Here is an 18335-nt window from a genome sequence, read left to right on the forward strand (position 1 = left end):
GGAAAAACATGAAACGTGACACTATCTGTCGGACATACAGGTGAACTAGACCAAGGCTGCCAGCGCTTACAGGCCGAAAAAGGTTATCACGCCTCATGGATTCAATAGACGAATCCCACACAAAAGTAGCGAAAACCCTGTGAAAACGCTGGATAGTAAGTCTTGCGCAATGAATAATTTGCAGTACATAATATATTTTAGTGGCGAGAAACAGATTACAGGCGGTCGCCCTGCCAAAAATTGAGAGCCCATGGGGGACAAACGTTTGAGCACAGCGCTGAAGAGTTGACACGCGGTCTTTCCAAAAATGTGCGCTATGCTTATAGGCACTCAAAGGGACGCCAAGGTACTTTGGTGGCCTGCATGTCCATGTTATACCAGCATATTCAGCAGGTGTCGAACCCCAGCTACCAAACCAAAGACCGCAACTCTTAGAGCGATTAACCCGACTTCCTGACACCGAACCACAGTCCTCCGTTAAACGAATAACCTCATCGATGCTTGGCTTATCAGTACAAAAAAAACCGCAAGGTCATCAGCATAAGCCAATACCTTCAGTTCGTGGCCCATTAATCGGAAATCATTGACAGCTCTACTGTTTATAACACTTATGCAAAGTGGCTCCAAGTATAATGCGAACAGGAGCGGAGACAGTGGGCACCCTTGTTTCACCGAAGACTGAATTGGGACTGGTTGCGAGAGACAGCCATTAACAATCAAGCGCGTGGTACAGGATTTGTAACAAAGGCGTATGCCAGTAGAAAGTATTGAACCGAGATTGACGTGATTTAAAAGTGCAAAAATAAATGAATGGCACACTCGATCAAATGCTTTTGCCAGGTCAATTCGCAGCATTGCTAATTGTTCTTGAGCGTCGCTGCAATACTTCAACACCGTACGCGCTACATGGAGGTTAGATTGTATTGATCGTCCCCGCAAGCCACATGTTTGATGAGGCCCAATCAAAGTAGACATTGCAAGCTGCAGCCGATTTGACAGCACTTTAGCAAAAATCTTATAATCTACATTAGAAAGCGTGATTGGTCTGTAACCATCTACAAATCGAAGTTTTTCCTTATCCTCGGTTTTTGGTATAAAGACAATATGACTTTTCGTAAATGACTGAGGCAGAAATTCAACATCAAAACTTGTCTCAAAAATTTGGAGCAGGACAGGGGCTAGAACGGATTTAATGCCTTGTAAAATTCTCCTGAGATGCCGTCAGGCCCCGGGGTTTTCGAAAGCGGCACGAAGGCTCGAGGTTCCAGCAAGAATAAAGGCGCATCTAGTGAATGTAGGGGTTTCATGTATAAAACAAAAGGAACAAAGTCAAGAAAAGGAAACATGAAAAATAAACATAAGAGAATCAGCAAAAATAAAAACAAAATAACTATAGGATATGAAAATAAAAATAATAAATATAAGAAAAGGAGCAAAAAGTTAAGAAAAGCAAAATATGAAAAATAAAAAGTAAACAAAAACAGTGCCCCAAGAAACGCTTTCGCCTAGCAGCACTTTTTTAGAGAGCCAAAGTGCCCCCTGAATTTTTTGTTCTCCTACCCCGCAAAATCCGCAGGTGAACGTGAAGCCTCTAAGACTTTCACGAAAGGGAAGGAAACGCGAGTCAGTAAACACCTCACTTGCGCTTTGAGCGCCATGGCTGTAGTGAAAGAGGGATGTGCGCTGCATGTGTTTGCGTTGACAACGTTGTGGTAGAAACGCGGCACAGGAGGGATGCGCGTTGGTGTTTACAACACTGTGGCAGAGTGAATCAGTGAAAACTTTATTGGATCTTTCAAGGGTTTCGCGGTTGTGAAGTCCCCGTCGTCTTCTCTGGCGCTGGCGACTTGAGGCTTCTCGTCAGGAAGGGTGGGCCCCTATTGCAAGGCTCCACTGAGTCGTGCTGCATCATTCGCGTGCTGCACTAAGGCCCTTTGGGTCGCGAGCTCGCCGCTGGTGAGCCGACTCTCCCATTGCTCCGCACTCGGGTGTTCGTGTTGGTGGAATGCTTTGTTGCGTTCGCATTCCCACGTGATATGATAAAGTGTAGCAGAGCTACGTTCGTGGCTCGTCAAATTCATTTGTCGTTGAACCCGCGGAACAGTTCAAAGTTATATTTCAGTTGCTGAAGGGCGTTCACACTCGTTTCCTGCAAAGTTCAAAAGCACAGACTGAATTAGCGGCTGAGCTAAAGCTGTCAAAACCGGACAGAAAGCAATTCCAACAAAAATCACTGCAATTCAGAACCGTTTAGATGTGGGCGAGGAAAATTGTAAAAAAAAATCGAAGAGCCAAGCGAGCAAATTTTCAGCATATACACTGAAAGAGATGAGCTTTCCACGCTGGTCAGTTCATTACAATCACGGGAGGATGAGCTTGGCGACACATCGCGGCTCAACAACTTAATTTTCTTTGGCATTCCAGATGCGAGTGAAACCTGTCAGGATACTGAGGGAAAACAAACTACTACTCTTACCGACTGCCTTCCTGACTCTTTATCCCCCCTTGCTATTAAATGCGCGCACCGGTCAGCAACTTTCACAGTTGACAAATGTCTTCCGGTGACTGTGAAGTTTTGCAACTTTAAAACAAAAACGGCTTGACCCTCTCCAAGCGCAGCAGCCTGAAGGAAAGCAAGGCGTGCACCCTAACTGAAGATTAATCAGCCGCAACACGTCTGGTATGTAAAGAGCTTTTCGACTTTGCGAAACGCCAACCTGATCTCCCCCAACAAGATGCGCTACGAGTTACTTATGAACAAGAAATTCTGCAAGTACGATTCAAGCCCAGACACCGTAATTAACACTGATACACGCAGCGCACATGCCATTTCAGCCTCTGCCGCTAGCTCGGATCGAACATCTTAGGCACGCGAGAGGGCTAGTGGTCGGGCTTCCACAGCTTCAGTATCGGTTCTTTTTACTAATATCAGAAGCGTTGTTAACAAGTCTAAATCTCTATCGTCAGCTATCGACACCTATTGAGCCAAAATCATCGCTTTAGCCGAAACTTGACTCACTGCGCATGTTCGCGACACTGAAATCTTTTTCGATGCTCAACGTTTTTCGTTCTTCCGCTGTGACCGTAGCACGCAGAGAGGCGGCAGAGTGCTTCTCGCTGTTTAAAATGACATCCCATCACCATGTATACATGTCCAGACTATTCTGGAAATAGTGTGCTCTGCGATAACTCTTATTTAACAAAGAACACTAATAGGTGCATGCTACCATCCCCCTTCCTCGTTGCCTACGTGTACGTTTAGTAATGAACTTTACGATGCCATTAATATCGTCGAAACACGCCTCCCACTACTCTTGTTTGGCGATTTCATTTTTTGGAACACAACATGGAATACCGACTCCCTTTTAATGTCCCCGTACTCGTCTCAAGATCGCGAATTTTTAGATCTGTGCTCAGTATTCTCGTTAGTGCAACTGTATACGCATGCTACTAGACTAACAGGCAAACACTGCTAGTGCAGTAGATTTAATCCTGACAAATCAATCTGACATGGTCTCACCTGTTACATACCTGTCGGACATTAGCGACCACGTGCTGATGCACTTTGAGATTATTCTAGCCCCTCAGGATACTAATAAAAAAAAATAATAATACGAGACTACAACAAATGAAATTTTCAGGTGGTCAATAATGATATATTTTCTTCCATCGATGTTTTTCCTTCATAGCTTTGATACTCGTAATCTTAAAACTAACTAGAGCATGTTCACAGCCATAGTCAACCAACTCACTGAACGATACATTCGTCAGCATACTTTTACCACACACTCGAACGCCTCCCGGTATGATGGTCACATTAAGCGTTTATATAACAAAAAGAAACGCCGCTAATGCATCGCAAAGCTTTCGCCAACTGCTACGGACTTTGTATACTCGTAGGCGGCTTCCAACACGTATATGTAGGCGCTCTAAGACGCGAAAAAGCACTTACACTCACATGTACTGCCCTCTATGTTAACCAGCGATGTGAAAAATTTATGTCCTTGCATAAATCTTTCCGCCGATTTACTTACTAATTTAATCGCCTTACTTGCCCATTAGGTGACCCCAATTCGTCTGACATTTGTGCCACGATTCTTAGCCGCCACAACTGATGTACAGCCCACGTCAAAAGTATTCAGCCCAAGGGGATTGCTTCTAAGCTGTCTAGCGGAGCCCCCTAGCATGTCTAACAGTTAAAAGCTTGGGAAAATTAAGGACGCATAGCCATTCCTCTTTCGAGAGATTACGGTCTCTGAGGATGCATAACGAGGCTGACCGCAGGCCTCACAAGCAAACCCATTGGGCTGTATACTTTTGACGGGGGGTGTACATGTACCTAAAACTCACCACTTCAACTGTTTCCATGCCATCTATAACTGTTGCTGCTCCTAGTTTCAATAAGCTTATTGATGGATTCGGAGTTCATTCCGCTCTGGGTTATGACTGCATTAATCAAAGTTCTTAAAAAGCACATCAGTTTATTCTTCCATTATACTAACCAAACTTTTCTGGCAAGCGCTTAATCAGTTAAAGTTGCCTACTGAGTGGAAAATCGGAAAAGTGGTTCCAGGCTACAAATCAAAGCATCCCGTAGTAATTAGCGTCCCGTATCCATTGCCAGTACTTTTGCAAAATGCTCGAACGTGTAATATTCACCAACCTTCTTAACTTGCTTGAATCTAATTCATTTCATACGTCAGCACAACATGTTTTTCGAAAATCTTACTCTTGCGAAACACATTTAATATCGTTTACACATGCACTGCATCACATTCAAGATCTGTCATAACTAGCTAACTGTATATTTCTAGATTTTTCAAAAGTTTTCAACAAGGCACGTCACAAACTTTTACTTCACAAACTAAAACTACTGAATATCGACTGTAACCTCTTGAAATAGGAAGAGCTTTTTTTAATAGCACGTTGTCTTCCGGCTATTCCGCCGTTTCAATAGATGCAACCAATGCCGTTCACATTGACGACGCTCAAAATTTTCGCCTATACGAAGTCATGTTAAAAGTTTGAACTAGTTAAAGCTCTCTTCTAACAGCTATCAGCTCCTCTTAGGAAACTGACCTACCAAGGACGAAGTTCGTTCCTGTTAATGCAATCATGGTGGCAACGTTCTTCTTTAACAATACCTACGCGACAACACTTCCTCAGTAAACAGTGGAGCATGAGAACAGATTTGCGCCGCATTACCTACTTTACTTTTTTTTCTCCCGCTACAGCAATTATTTGCTTTTGTTTACCCAAGCCCACGCCTTAAGGCGCGCTCACACTAGCGGGAAACTTCCCGCAGGGGCGCAGCGTCAACGGCGCCGCTGCGAAGCAGCTCCTCGGAATCACGCTCACACTGCGCGCCTTTTCTCGCTGCAGTTGTCTTGGAATGTAGAGTGAGCAGGCGTTGAGAGAGGGCAAAGCAACCGCCGAGTGCCCGGCAGGACGCGCGCAGCCTCCGCCTCCGCCGACGGGGTCACTGAACTAGGACCGACGTCACGGTTCACGGCCGGCCCCCATTGGCTGTTCCCGTCAGCGGCACGGGAAAAATAGCTCCCGGACCCATCGCTCTGCGGGACGGCACAGCAGCCTGCCTGCGGGAGAAAAACCGGCTTGTGCGGGAAGCGGCGCGCGGAAAACGTTCTGCGTTGCGCGTTTCCCCGCCAGTGTGAGCGCGCCTTTACAGCGAACTCCTCGTTTGCCGCAGCCCACTTTAAGGCATCATGCTATCATCGTTTTATTTTCGTGCTAAGATAATAATGAGCATAACAAACTTAATATGCAGGTGAACTCCGCTATCAAGCGCAGGACAGCGACAGCACGCATATCCTAACCGACGAAGAGCACATGGAGAAAGCCAGCAAGGCTACTGCCGAACTTGGCATGAAGGTGAGTAGTAGCGCTGCCCAGTGTCGCACGCGTGCCGTCAAACACAACAAGCAAACTCAATAAAGGCCGCCGTGATCTGTGGTGCAGAGATGTGCAAAGTGATCTGCAACCTCGACAGCACGACACTGACGCCGAAAACAGGTTTTGTGTTCTCAAAGGCGCGCTCGAAACTAGCAGCTGTTAACTTGAATCATAAGCTCTGCGGGGTAGTGCTAAAGAAGATGAAATAAAAAAAATGGCGGACGACGGAAGCGCGAGCTTGAGGCTATTTTTTACATGCTCTTGACAGAATAAATAATGCTTCATTTATTCTGCCGCCACATCAATAGAAGAGAAGGCCGTCAACGGCATAAAGTGCGCGAAATTGGGCATCCCGACATAGGTAGAGTGTATATGATCAAAACACCATGTGCTAAAAACTATATTGTACACTCTGATAGCTATGTAAACACGCGCAAGAAAGGACGCCGGAATACGTGTAAAAATATTCCCAACGCTGGAAATTTAGCGTCGCATTTTTAGCGCTGGAAACGAAAATGCAGGCCAGACTACTAAAAATATCGAATTTTCAGGCGATGAGAAAAAAACAGACCGAAGGGTGAAACCCTGGGCACGTTTCTAATATCAGACTCAATTCGTCTCTCTTCTATGATGAGAAAAAAGACAGGTTGTTTTTGAATGAATGCCTATATGGCATGCGCTTTGTGATCATGTAATATCAGTAAATAAAAGTTCTTGAGAAGAGGCAATTACATGTAAGCGCGCTTTTTTCCTTCGTTGACATTTTTGTCTCTCTTGCTTTACAGTACTCAGTACAACTCGCATATTTCTAAATCATCACCGCACTGGCCAACGCTGTAGCCGTGTTTTACACGTGAACGTCAACACGCGGTGCCTGTCATGGCCTAGTTCTTGCGGCCATATATGCAACCACATATTAAAACCTGCAAGCAATCATTTATATCGAGCGTTGAATGCACAATCCACAGCCTGATCGTACTGTTCAGCTGAGAATAACAGCATCTTCGAGACGAACAAGCGAGACGAACAAGCACTACAGTGTCAGTTTTCAAACGGCTTTACTGCACCATCCGTGCTGAGAGAACCAATGCCGAATTACTTAGCTGAGCTTCCACAGGGTGATCTTTCAATGCGAAAATCTTGGAAGTAAAATGTGACGCAGAGAGCTGCTGTAAATTCAGCGAACTATTATTCTCTGTGCGAGCAAGTAGAGAACCGTCAACCGGCGAAGCAGAGTGTGCACCCGCCGCAACGACGCTATCACTACGCGTAGTGACTGCAGGGTGCTTAAGATAAAGTTACGCATATGAGCAAATAGCGAACAAAAAAAACAAGAAAATATCCTGAATGAAATCGCGCAGCTGCCGACGGCGTCGGACCAGCGCTTTCGAGTAGCAGCCGGGCCGAAGCACTGCCTCGGCTACAGACTACTTCAGACCTCCGACCTCAGTACTTGGCTTGGTTGGGTTTATTGGTGTTTAACGTCCCAAAGCAACTCAGACTATGAGGGACGCCGTAGTGGAGGGCTCCGGAAATTTCGACCACCTGGGGTTTTCTAACGTGCACTGACATCACACAGTACACGGGCCTCTAGAAATTCCCCTCCATAAAAATTCAGCCGCCGCGGCCGGGATCGAACCAGCGTCTTTCGGGCCAGTAGCCGAGCACTAAACCACTGAGCCACCGCGGCTTTTTTTTTTATTTATTGCCTGACTTCGGCAAGAACCACAGTACACAAATACACTTACAGAGCGCAATGAGCAATAATTAACAACACTATCCGCCCGGGGGTGCGTGGCTTCATCATATTAAAACTCCTTAAGCGTCACCAAAGGCTCGACTCTTTCGAGCCACTCGGGAGCTTCAGGAGCAAGTTTCTGAACTTCGATATACTTATGCATGCACTCCCGAAAATAGATCCGTGCTGGCCGTGCATCAGGATCGCAATGATATCCTGCCATTCTGGAGCGCCAAATACAATGGAGGCCCATTAGCATAATGAGGTCGAATGGTGTCCCATCCTCACTCTCTACAGGCAAGTACCGAATACCATGAGCGTCGAGCGGAAATTCCTTTTTTAAAGTCCGTTGCAAGATGTCCCAAAAGTATACCCCCTCCCAACAGTGCAAAAAAACGTGGTCTATTGTTTCTGGTTGTTTACAAATTAAACAATGTGATCCCCAAGGTAGAAATAACTGCTTCCTTTCCAAGAATTCCTTTACTGGTAGTGTTCCGGTATGTAATTTAAAGAAAAAAGTTTTTGCACTTGGCGGCACCTGCATCGCCTTCACACGCTTAAGTACGTCGCGTCCCTGGCCTCCATTGTATAAGGCCCTGTACATAGGTTGTGGAAGAACTACATCGCACAAATCTTTATACAACTTCTTCCTGCTAACAGAAGATAAATATTCATACGAAAATCGAACAGACAGGAATCGAACACTCGCGACAACCTCTCTAAAGTAACCAAAAATACGTCCCGAGAAACTTTCGGTTGTGACAACAAAGTCCGGCAGTGCATTTCCGAGCCTTAATTGGCACACAGTGCGCAAAAACGGATCGCTTACATCGCGCACAAAACAAAATCTGCTTACTCTGCCGCAGAAATAAGTGTCCCAGACTCAGGCCGCCATCCTTCACCCGCCTAAACAAATTGGTCCGGCTACAGCGTTCCCAGTCCGCAGCCCACACAAAAACGGCAAAGATCCGGTGCAGTCTCTGTACGTTCATCCTTGCACAATGCAACACTTGCATCACGTACCACAGCCTAGACATAAAAAACAGATTGCACACTGTGGCCCTTGCGAAAATTGAAAGGTGGCGCCCTTTCCACCTTTCCACCTTTTCACGCGTAGCTTGCGTCTGTGCTTTCCAGTACGAATCGCTATCGCGATAACCGTCCAGTGGAACGCCTAAGTACTTTACTGGGGTCGTCACCCAGGACACGTTTGCAAAATTGCCGGGCTTCGTTGGCCATTCTCCGTGCCAAAGCCCCAGGGACTTTGACCAATTCACTTTACTACCGGTGATCTTGGTGAATTCTTTTACGCATGCCACGGCCTCGGTTATACCTTCCCGGTTCACTGTGAACACCGCGACATCATCCGCATAAGCCAGCAGCTTAACTTCTGCTGCCTGTAGCTGGAATCCTCGAATTTTTTCACTTTCCATGATATTAAAACACAACGCTTCAATGTAAATGCAGAATAGAAGAGGGCTGAGGGGACAACCCTGGCGCACCGAACGCTGCAGGCTAATGGGGGCCCCCAAACTCTTATTTACAATTAATCTTGTCGTGCAGCTCCGGTACGCCAAGGCCACTCCCTCACAAATAATGGACCCTAAATTCACATGGTCGAGTATGCAGAACAGGATATCGTGCGAAACACAATCGAATGCCTTCTCAAGATCTAGCTGAAGGATGGCTACACAGCTATTTGTGTAATCACAACATTCCAGCACACACCTCGCTTTATGAATATTGGAAACAATAGAGCGTCCCTTGATCCCACACGTCTGGTGGGGACCGACTATATCCTGAATTACTGACTGTAGTCTACAGGCTAAAATCTTCATGAAAACTTTATAATCCACGTTTGTGAGGGCGATAGGACGATATGCTGTGACCTGCTTTAACTTTTCTGCGTCATCGGATTTAGGGATTAGCACTGTATGGGATTTACCATAAGACGGGGGCAATTCATTTTCTTTGTAGGCTTCGTTAAGAACTGCTGTCAGTACTGGCACTATTTCGCGTTTATATGCTTTGTAAAAAGCGGCGCTTAACCCATCAGGTCCAGGAGATTTTCCCAGGTTCAAATTTTCTATCGCTTGCTCGACCTCCGACGCAGTTATCGACAGCTGCAGCCTTTCTTTCTGTTCGTCATCTAATCGCGGCAAAGCGCCAAGAAACTTTTCCTTGAATGCGCTCACATCCACTTCTTGCTTTGCAAACAGCGCCTGATAATATTCAAGAAATGCCTGCTGGATATGCCCGCTGTCTCCAGATAACGCCCCGCCCCATTCAATCTGTTCAATATGGTTTCGTTGAGCATGCGTTTTTTCCATTCCTAGCGCTCGTTTTGAAGGTGTCTCCCCATCAGCTATATCTTGCGCCCTAGCCCGCACCAGTGCGCCACGATAGCGTTCTTCGTCAAAGAGTTCAATCTTATTTTTTATTTTCCTAATGTCATCCATCCATTTGCCAGGCTCTTCGCTTTCTCTTTCGAGAAGTCTAGCTAGTAAAGATCTTAAATTGTCCTCCTCACGCTTCTCCTCTTGTCGTATGCAACTTGACCCACTGAGCCACCGCGGCGGGTACAGTACTTCAGTACTACAGGCATAGTATTTAGCGTACGCGTACACTAAATACTAACTCTGTAGCCCCAGCAGGCCATACGGCCAGCGGGCCGTACGGGCTAAGAGCAATCAAGATTGAAAAAAAAGCCGCGGTATCCGAGGCGCTTAAAACCATTTGTATCATTTTTTTAGTAATCTTTTGTTCTGAAAATTTATTAATCACCAAAGATTATTAAGCTAACATGTTAAATATAGGTAAAGTTGGCGTCAGGAATGAAATGTCAATGCAAAAGTTGATCACAATGAAAAACAGCCCTTTGAAATGTTTACGCCGATGTTGAATTCACATAGGTTTTTTTACCGGCCGTAAAAGAAATCCGGTGAGAACGAAAGCTACCACGTGACAGCGGGCCTACTTCATGTCGCAATGCTCGACTCAGAGAGCAAAATCTGCTTTCTCCGGAGCGCTGTCCCCGACGCGGCTTCGCGTAGACCCTTCATGGCTAAATACTCGTTTAATATAGTCTAGTGGAGAGTGGTAGCGCATAGGCGGCTTACAAAAAATGCAATAAATTGCGACTTCAGCCATTACGCGAGTCAAACACTACGAGCCCAGCTATGCACCCTTGGTTTATAGCGCTTACGGTGAGTGTCGGTGCCCGTTTTGGGCAGCATCGTTTATTTGCTCCGTTCAGAGCTCTCGTATCTTGACGCTGTTCACAAGGGTTAGGGTTCGGGCTAGTTGTTGATTCTTTACGGAAGTATTACTACGCAAAACCGAACAAAAACAAATCGACTCACGGCGACAAGTTGACGCGCAAGCGCTTTGTTGGCAACAGTTGGTAGGCTACTGCAGGTTCCCTGTCATCGTGCGGCCAAGTTTTTTGTGGCTGCAGCTTTTCGAAGTTGTTGATGCTGTGTATTCCTTCATCCAGGGCCTTTTCTGCATGGGACAAGCTGCTGGCTTCGTTTCAACATCGAATTTTTCATCGCTGGACGAACAGCTGTTCCAGGAGAGCCCGGTCACCGATCCCCGCGACACTGTCCTCGCTGTGTGCTACACGTCGGGGACCACCGGGTTGCCCAAGGGCGCTGAGGTCACCCACTACTGCTACACGGGCTGTTACTACAGTAGTAGGTACGGATCTCTGCCATAAGGGGAAAGCTTTCCGGGCTGAAAACTGCAGCAAAATAAGAATTACATTTTTCTCTGCCAACCACATAAACGGAAATAATATTTACGCACATCTCATCTCCAAATCTAATATTTATTTGAGCGGCATTCATTTGAAATGTTTCTGCAGGTGGTTCTAAGTAAAAAAAAAAATACATCATATGAAAAAGTTGCACAAAAAAGGCGAGCGACAGGCAAAGCGTGGCAACTGAAAGAGGGCAACAGTCGAGCTTGAGAGCTTTTTTCGCCTGCAGCCGTACCACGAACATTTCCTAAGTGCACCGAGATGTTTCCGTGGCAAAAAAGCGCAGTATTCACTTGATAACGTACGTGTGTCATAAGGAAGACCATACCCAAGATGTAAGAGAGAGAGAGAGACTTCAATGAGTGAAGGACAGATCTGCCTGGCATGCTACTCCAGATGAGGGTGAAAGAAGAGGGTGAAAAAGAGAGAAAAGGGGAAAAATAAAGGTGACATCAAGGATACTGAACACTCACATACTCACTAACGCACATGAATGTCCACTAAACACGTGTCCCTAAGAAACACTAAGAATGCTTTTGTCCCTCGCGCAGCCGAAGTCGCATCACTCAGATGTAAGAATGCATTAAAACAGTTATATGAACACAGGCGGTGACTCTTGCTTTCAGCGTCACCCTCGCCTGCGGGAAATTCCGGGCACGACCTCTATTGCCACCGGGCACCCACCATTTCTGCAACCAGTACAAGCTTTTACCCCTGTATCTTGCCGGTACTCACCCTAGGTGGGCAGAAACCCGGAAACTAACAAAAAGGGTTGAGCTCAAGTTAAGGAGTACACAGCGAGCTATGAAAAAAAGAGTTTAGGAGTAACGTTAAAGAGCGGGTGAGGGAGCAAACGCGAGTTAATGATATCCTAGTCGAAATCAAGAGGAAGAAATGAGCTGGGGCAGGACGTGTAATGCGAAGGCAAGGTAACCGCTGGTCCTTAAGGGTAACGGAGTGGATTCCAAGAGAAGGCAAGCGTGGCAGGGGGCAGCCGAAAATTATTTTGGCACAAGAGATTAACAAGTTTGCCTTGTTACGGAGGCCGCAGCTGGAAAAGGAGAGAGTTAATTGGAGAGGCATTGGAGAAGCCTTTGTCCTGCAGTGGGCGTAGTCAGGCTGATGATGATGCGGACAAGTTTTTGCCCCTGCCTGGTGCTCGCGTTTTATTCGGTCAAATGCTTTGGAAAAGCGCTTGCGACCTAACAGTTCTTCTGACGGGATGGTGTTTCGTTCGGCCGGAAATTCGTTCGATAAAGCTCACAAGTTATCCTTTCTTTTATGACACGTGGTGCAAATGCCGTGGAAGTGAAGTTCCGGTATACATACTCAGACTGCATATACATCTTGCGCGAGGAACCACATTTCAAGATTTGTCCGTTGAAACTGGGCTTGATCCGGGAGGGGCGCAGCAATGTTTTTGAAGCTTCTCGCAAAATCACGCCCTGGAAAAACGCCGAGCAACAGGTCAGGGTACGCTATTGTTCATTTTTGCTGGGGATTTCCGGAGGTGGGTTTCGAATTAGTCACCTAACGCAGCCAGAAAGTGGTTCCTAAGTCATTAGGCCACGTACGGATGTGGTATTTTGCTTCACTGTCGCAGAAATTCAGAGGTTTTTGAGGACAGAAACAAAAGTTGCGTCCGATCAACCTGGGCAATATATTCCTCGTTAGGGGCCGATGACCAACAGGCGGAAGTCTGCCCTCCTCTGGAATATCTTTTTTTTTTGCTGATATCTATGACCCACGCTTTAAACTACAGCATCTCTTTTTCGAGGGCTGGGTATATCAGGAATGTAGCCAAAACTTCCATTTGAAGAGTATTTTGTAACCACTAAATTGTTCTAAATATTCAGGGCAGCAAGGGTATTTCTGCCATATTTCCATAAATATCCATGCATTTAGACGCTACAAAGGTTACGTGGCTTATGCCACATGGCTCCCCACTCAAACGGAACCCACCTTATCATGAAGTCGGCTAAAGAAAAAACAAAAACACAATGGCTGCTGTTGTCCCCCAAGGAAGACCCTTTTTGGAAGTGATTCAAACCGCTGCGTATTCTACAGCCTCGGCAAGGACCGAGAGACCTTAAACTCACCCCGTTCATGCGGCCAATAAAGGACCTCACTCGCTACATCCGCCCGAAGCTATGGCGGTTTTAGTCGATAGCAATTATATTAGGCACTGCCCACAATTAGCCGTGTGTCTGTCTGTTGATAACACGGGCCCGCTAGCCCTATACCAATAATCAGGAACGTTCCATCAACTTAGTTAAAAGAAGGCCGTGTTTGTCTTGTGGAAATAATATAAAATCAAAGAAAAAGATAGTTTATATGAAGAGAGAAAAAATTAGAGCGACACTTAAAGACTTCTTGCGTGCGGGAATGCGAAAGCATATCGTCGACAAAGCCGCCGCGGTTACACAGTCGTTACGGCGCTCGGCTGCTGACCCGAAAGCTGCGGTTTCGGTCTCGGCCAAGGCGGCTGCATTTCGATGGAGGCGAAATCCTTGTGGCCCGTGTACTGTGCGATGTAAGCGCACGGTAAAGAGCCGCAGGTGGTCGAAATTTCCCGTGCGCTCCAATATGGCGTTCGTAATAGCCTCAGTCGCTTTGGGACGATAAAACATTATAAATGAAAGCATGTCATGGACGCAAGATGTACGCATTTGGTTCCGGCTTGCGAACAGAATTTGTTTCAGGGATGAGTCTATTTTGTTTTCGAAAGTATGACACCACCACCCCACACACACACGCACGTATTACATCACCTAAAACGCAGTACGACGAACGTCCATACATAATTAAATTTGACTTCCAGATAGGGTTTTCTAGATCGCCGATTCCTCCTTCCATGCTTTCAATCCCATGGTCTATGCGAGAAAGTCAGCTTTGGCGACAATGTTTTCTACCTGTTACAGGGCATCAAACATCTTGCCTATTTCGACGAGCCGTATCACCTTTATATCTTGTATGTCGATAGCGATATCGTTAGGTTCTCGGACAATTTTGCTTAAATCCGGGCCTGGGTTTGTTTCATTATCTCCTCTTAGTGGCAACAACTTGCGCAAAGCAGCAATGATTCAAGACAACTGCTGCGAGGACGTCATAACGGCAAAAAGGGGTAACTTGAGCGGACACATTTACCAAATAATTCCCTCACCTGCACAATGTAGCTGGGGAACGGAGTAGTGTTCCGCATCCTGATAGTGCTGCCGTGTACCCCCCAAAAAATCCTCAGCGCTGCGCGCGTTGAAATATCCAAATGCAATATACAAGGTGTGTCAAATTTTTCAATGTATATTTTTCTTTTGAATGCCTTGAAAGATAGGTCTCTGCGGTCTGTACAGGCTGATTGTATGGCATGCTAGACATTAATTATATGCTAGAGGGCATCAAAAACATAAGTAATTAATTAAAATAAATTGATCAACTCTAAGCATTCGCTTTAGGACACAAGATTATGTTCATAAATTGAAGGCCTTCTGCGTAGTAGGGGAACCAAATTTATAAATTTCTGAATGAGCATCTTGCTTCGAGATATAGAACGTAGAAAATACGCATTTGGCACCTCGTAAGTTGGCTTTCCAGCGTTGCATGCTAATAAAATGGCATGGCTGCACTGATATCGCCGCGACGACTGTGTCAACATCCTGTACGTTCTGAAAGCAGTAAACTGCAGGTGCATTTGATTTAAGGAACGCCCATCAATATGCAACGTGGGAAAGGCAACCTAAAGAGATCTGAAAAGCGTTTTTTTTTTTTCAGGTTCTTTATCTCTGAAGCATCATAGCTATTCTGAAATCTCTGAAACTGCATTCACCTTCGATTTTGTCGGGCTTCAATTTCACGCTATAGCCTCACGCCTTGAACCTAAGAGAAAAAAGAAAGCTAATGTCAGTTATATTTAAGTGCTTTCTTTATTGTAATTTATTACTTAAATAGTGTTCCCATTGCGTAAAATGAAACTTCGGACACCGCACCGAAGTATCTTTAGCGGCTTTTTAAAGAAAGATGGTTTCAATGATTTTAAACACCTTGTATATCGGGGATGTGCTCGGATTCATGGAGCGCCCGCGGCGATAGCACACCGATACAGACAAAACGAGAGAACGCCAGAAGGTTCTGCAATGAGTGCGCACGTTAAAAAGCACTAGATGTTCAAAAAATTCAAGAGCCGATCTCATTTTCCTTGCTTAGCCTCGGGGCATAAACCACCAAACAGGAATCCTTATACGCATCAGTTCATCGTTACGTTTACGAGGAAATTTAGCGGCTAAAGTGGCGAAAGGCGAAAGCCTGAGTGCTGCATTCTGCTACGCGATTGTACACTGCCCATTTTGTTGGTGAATTAATTAACTGCCAATCAATGACGCTTAAGCCTCGCCTTTAAGAGTGGGACGCGACAGCGTGTTGTAGCGCTGCCACGGTCCAAGGAACGCCACCAACCGTTCGGCGCGATGCGTTGCCCTTTGAACGCAACGGTTTTTGAGGAAAGGAAATGGGGCTGTAATTCTTTGTCATCTCGGTGGACACCTGAGCCGCACCGCACAGGAAGGGAGGAAGTGTGAGTGAAAGAAGAAAGTGGGGCCGTAATGAAGAAAATTAAAATTGTATTTGAGGAAAGGAAACTAGGCATTAACTGTCTCACATATCTCAGTAGACACTAGTCGAAAATTGTATTTGAGGTAAGGAAGTTGCGCACTAACTGTCTCACATATTTCGGTGAACACCTGTCAAAATTCGCGCGCGGTGACGTCACGACAATTTGGACCAATCCGAAACGCGGACAAATACGCCTTGTTCGTCGGTAAATTGGTTTTTGAGGAAAGGAAATGTATTTGTCTCTCATATCTCGGTAGACACCTAAACCTCGCCGTAACAGGAAGGGAGGAAGATGGGAGCGAACGAAGACACACGCGTATTCACTAGACGCACCTTTGTTCATTCCGAACCATTGAGCTGGCATGGCGGCGTGGTAGCGTGCTCGACTCGCACTCTGGAGACGGGGATTCGATTCCCAAGCTCGGCCAATTTCTTACTTGGTTTTATTTATTTACCTGGTCTGACTAGAAAGGTTAATTAGACTAATTGGTTAAGTAAGCTATTAACTAAACTCAGTCAAACTTACTTGGAGCATCACTATACGATCCCTTTAATTGGTTGCATGGTTACTAGCCAGAGTACAATTGGCCCCGTTTGAAATTCGCGCACTGTGACGTCATGACCAATTCGACCAATTGAAAAGCGTGACATTTCTGTCGACAGCTCCTGCTTACAACGATGAGGCATTAAAGGCTTCCGCCTTAAAATTGAGTGAGAATATTCTGTCGGATTTCATACAGTGTTGCATGCTTCTGTGCAGGTTGCATATGCCCTGGGGAGAAACCGACGTGCTGCTGGGTCACAACCCAATTATGCATCAGGCCGGGATGCTCTATTCCTTTATATACATGCTGGGCGGCGCCGTGTTTGCTGTAGCGCCGGCCACGATTGGACCGCTTGAAATCATTAATGCCGTCGATAAGTACAAGGTAAGAAAAACCTGAAGTTGTGAGGAATCAGAAAAATGACGATCATGCGTCCGAAAATCAGCTAAAGCTTTCGTACACATGCATCAGGAATAAAAATGATTAGAACACAGGTGTGAGCAATCATCACACTTTACAAGGGTGGCAAAAGAAATGATATCTCGAATTATCGCCCAATATCTATCGTGTCGTGTATATCACAAATTTTAGAAAAACACGTCTTATGTACAATGTCAGCATTTTTGCTGAGGCATAACGTGCTTAGCCCACATCAATACGGATTTGCTGCTGGTTCTGGTACCCGAACGTTATTAGAAAAAATGTCGGATTCCGTTCATTCTAGTTTTGATCAAAATGAAGTGGCATTTGGTCTCTTTCTTGATGTCAGGAAGGCATTTAATACTGTCCACCATGATATTCTCTGTGAAAAGTTGTTTTGCTATGGTTTTCGTGGTCCTTTTCAAATGTTACTAAGAAATTATGTGTCTCAGCGATCTCAGATGGTGGAACTTGGACCTGTGCAAAGCAGAATTATAGACTTATATAGTGGTGTTCCCCAGGGTTCCATCTTATCACCCGTCTTATTTAATCTCTATGTTAATGACCTCCCCAGCATTATAACTTCATCACAGATTTATCAATATGCAGATGACACCCTCCTCATCTCATCTAATACAGATTTTTCTTGCGCACTCCGTCAACTTCAACAGGACGCTACTAATCTATATGATTGGTTTCAATGTAACCTGATTGATATAAACCCCCAAAAAACTCATCTAGTGTGCTTTAGAAATGCACACAAGCCAATCCCGAAAAACGCTGCGGTTTTTTTGCACAGCTCCAGTTGCACTGCATGTTCTTGCTACCCCATTACATGTGTTCCGTCCGTGAAATACCTTGGCATTTACTTTGACAGTGATTTATCCTGGAACACGCACATGGCACACCTCAGTAAGAAGCTTAGAGGCGTCGCATGCTTGCTATATGCTCTAAGGGCCTACCTGCCATTTGCCATAAGACGTTTAATTGCACAGTCTTTGGGGTATTCTCTGCTGAGATATGGCATGTGCTGTTTCTTCAAATCTTCTGCAACATGGAAAAATAGGATAAACCGTATTCTCAAGAATATGGCTAAGAGTGTCATCTATTCAATACCCCATAAACAGCAAAGTGTATTCCTTTCTTCAGGTCTGCCTTCCTTTGACATTGTGTTCAAACAAATCACTGTACTCAGATATTTCTGGAACTCTGAATTTCGGTTCCACAACGTTAAACCAATCCCATTAAGAAAAGTTTCTCGATATATTGTCCCTGCAGCGCGAACTCATTTTGGTATGTCTATGAGGTCATATTATATCCCATGTATATTCAATGAGATGCCTGATAATGTTTT

At 45.4% G+C, this 18335-nt stretch overlaps 1 protein-coding gene across 1 annotated transcript in view; it reads left to right on the forward strand.

Annotated features, from left to right (window-relative positions):
• The window catches only part of LOC149370149 (putative 4-coumarate--CoA ligase 3), a 54640-nt gene that overhangs the window by 24010 nt on the left and 12295 nt on the right, over positions 1-18335 (forward strand). The window contains exons 4-6 of the mRNA XM_089560313.1: positions 5789-5892; positions 11148-11350; positions 16777-16945. Coding sequence (XP_089416439.1) covers positions 5789-5892; positions 11148-11350; positions 16777-16945 — 476 coding nt within the window. The remainder of the gene's footprint in view (positions 1-5788; positions 5893-11147; positions 11351-16776; positions 16946-18335) is intronic.

The sequence above is a fragment of the Amblyomma mixtum genome, chromosome 1 (genome assembly GCF_055824585.1).
Source record: "Amblyomma mixtum isolate Tamu chromosome 1, ASM5582458v1, whole genome shotgun sequence".
Taxonomy (NCBI): Eukaryota; Metazoa; Arthropoda; class Arachnida; order Ixodida; family Ixodidae; genus Amblyomma; species Amblyomma mixtum.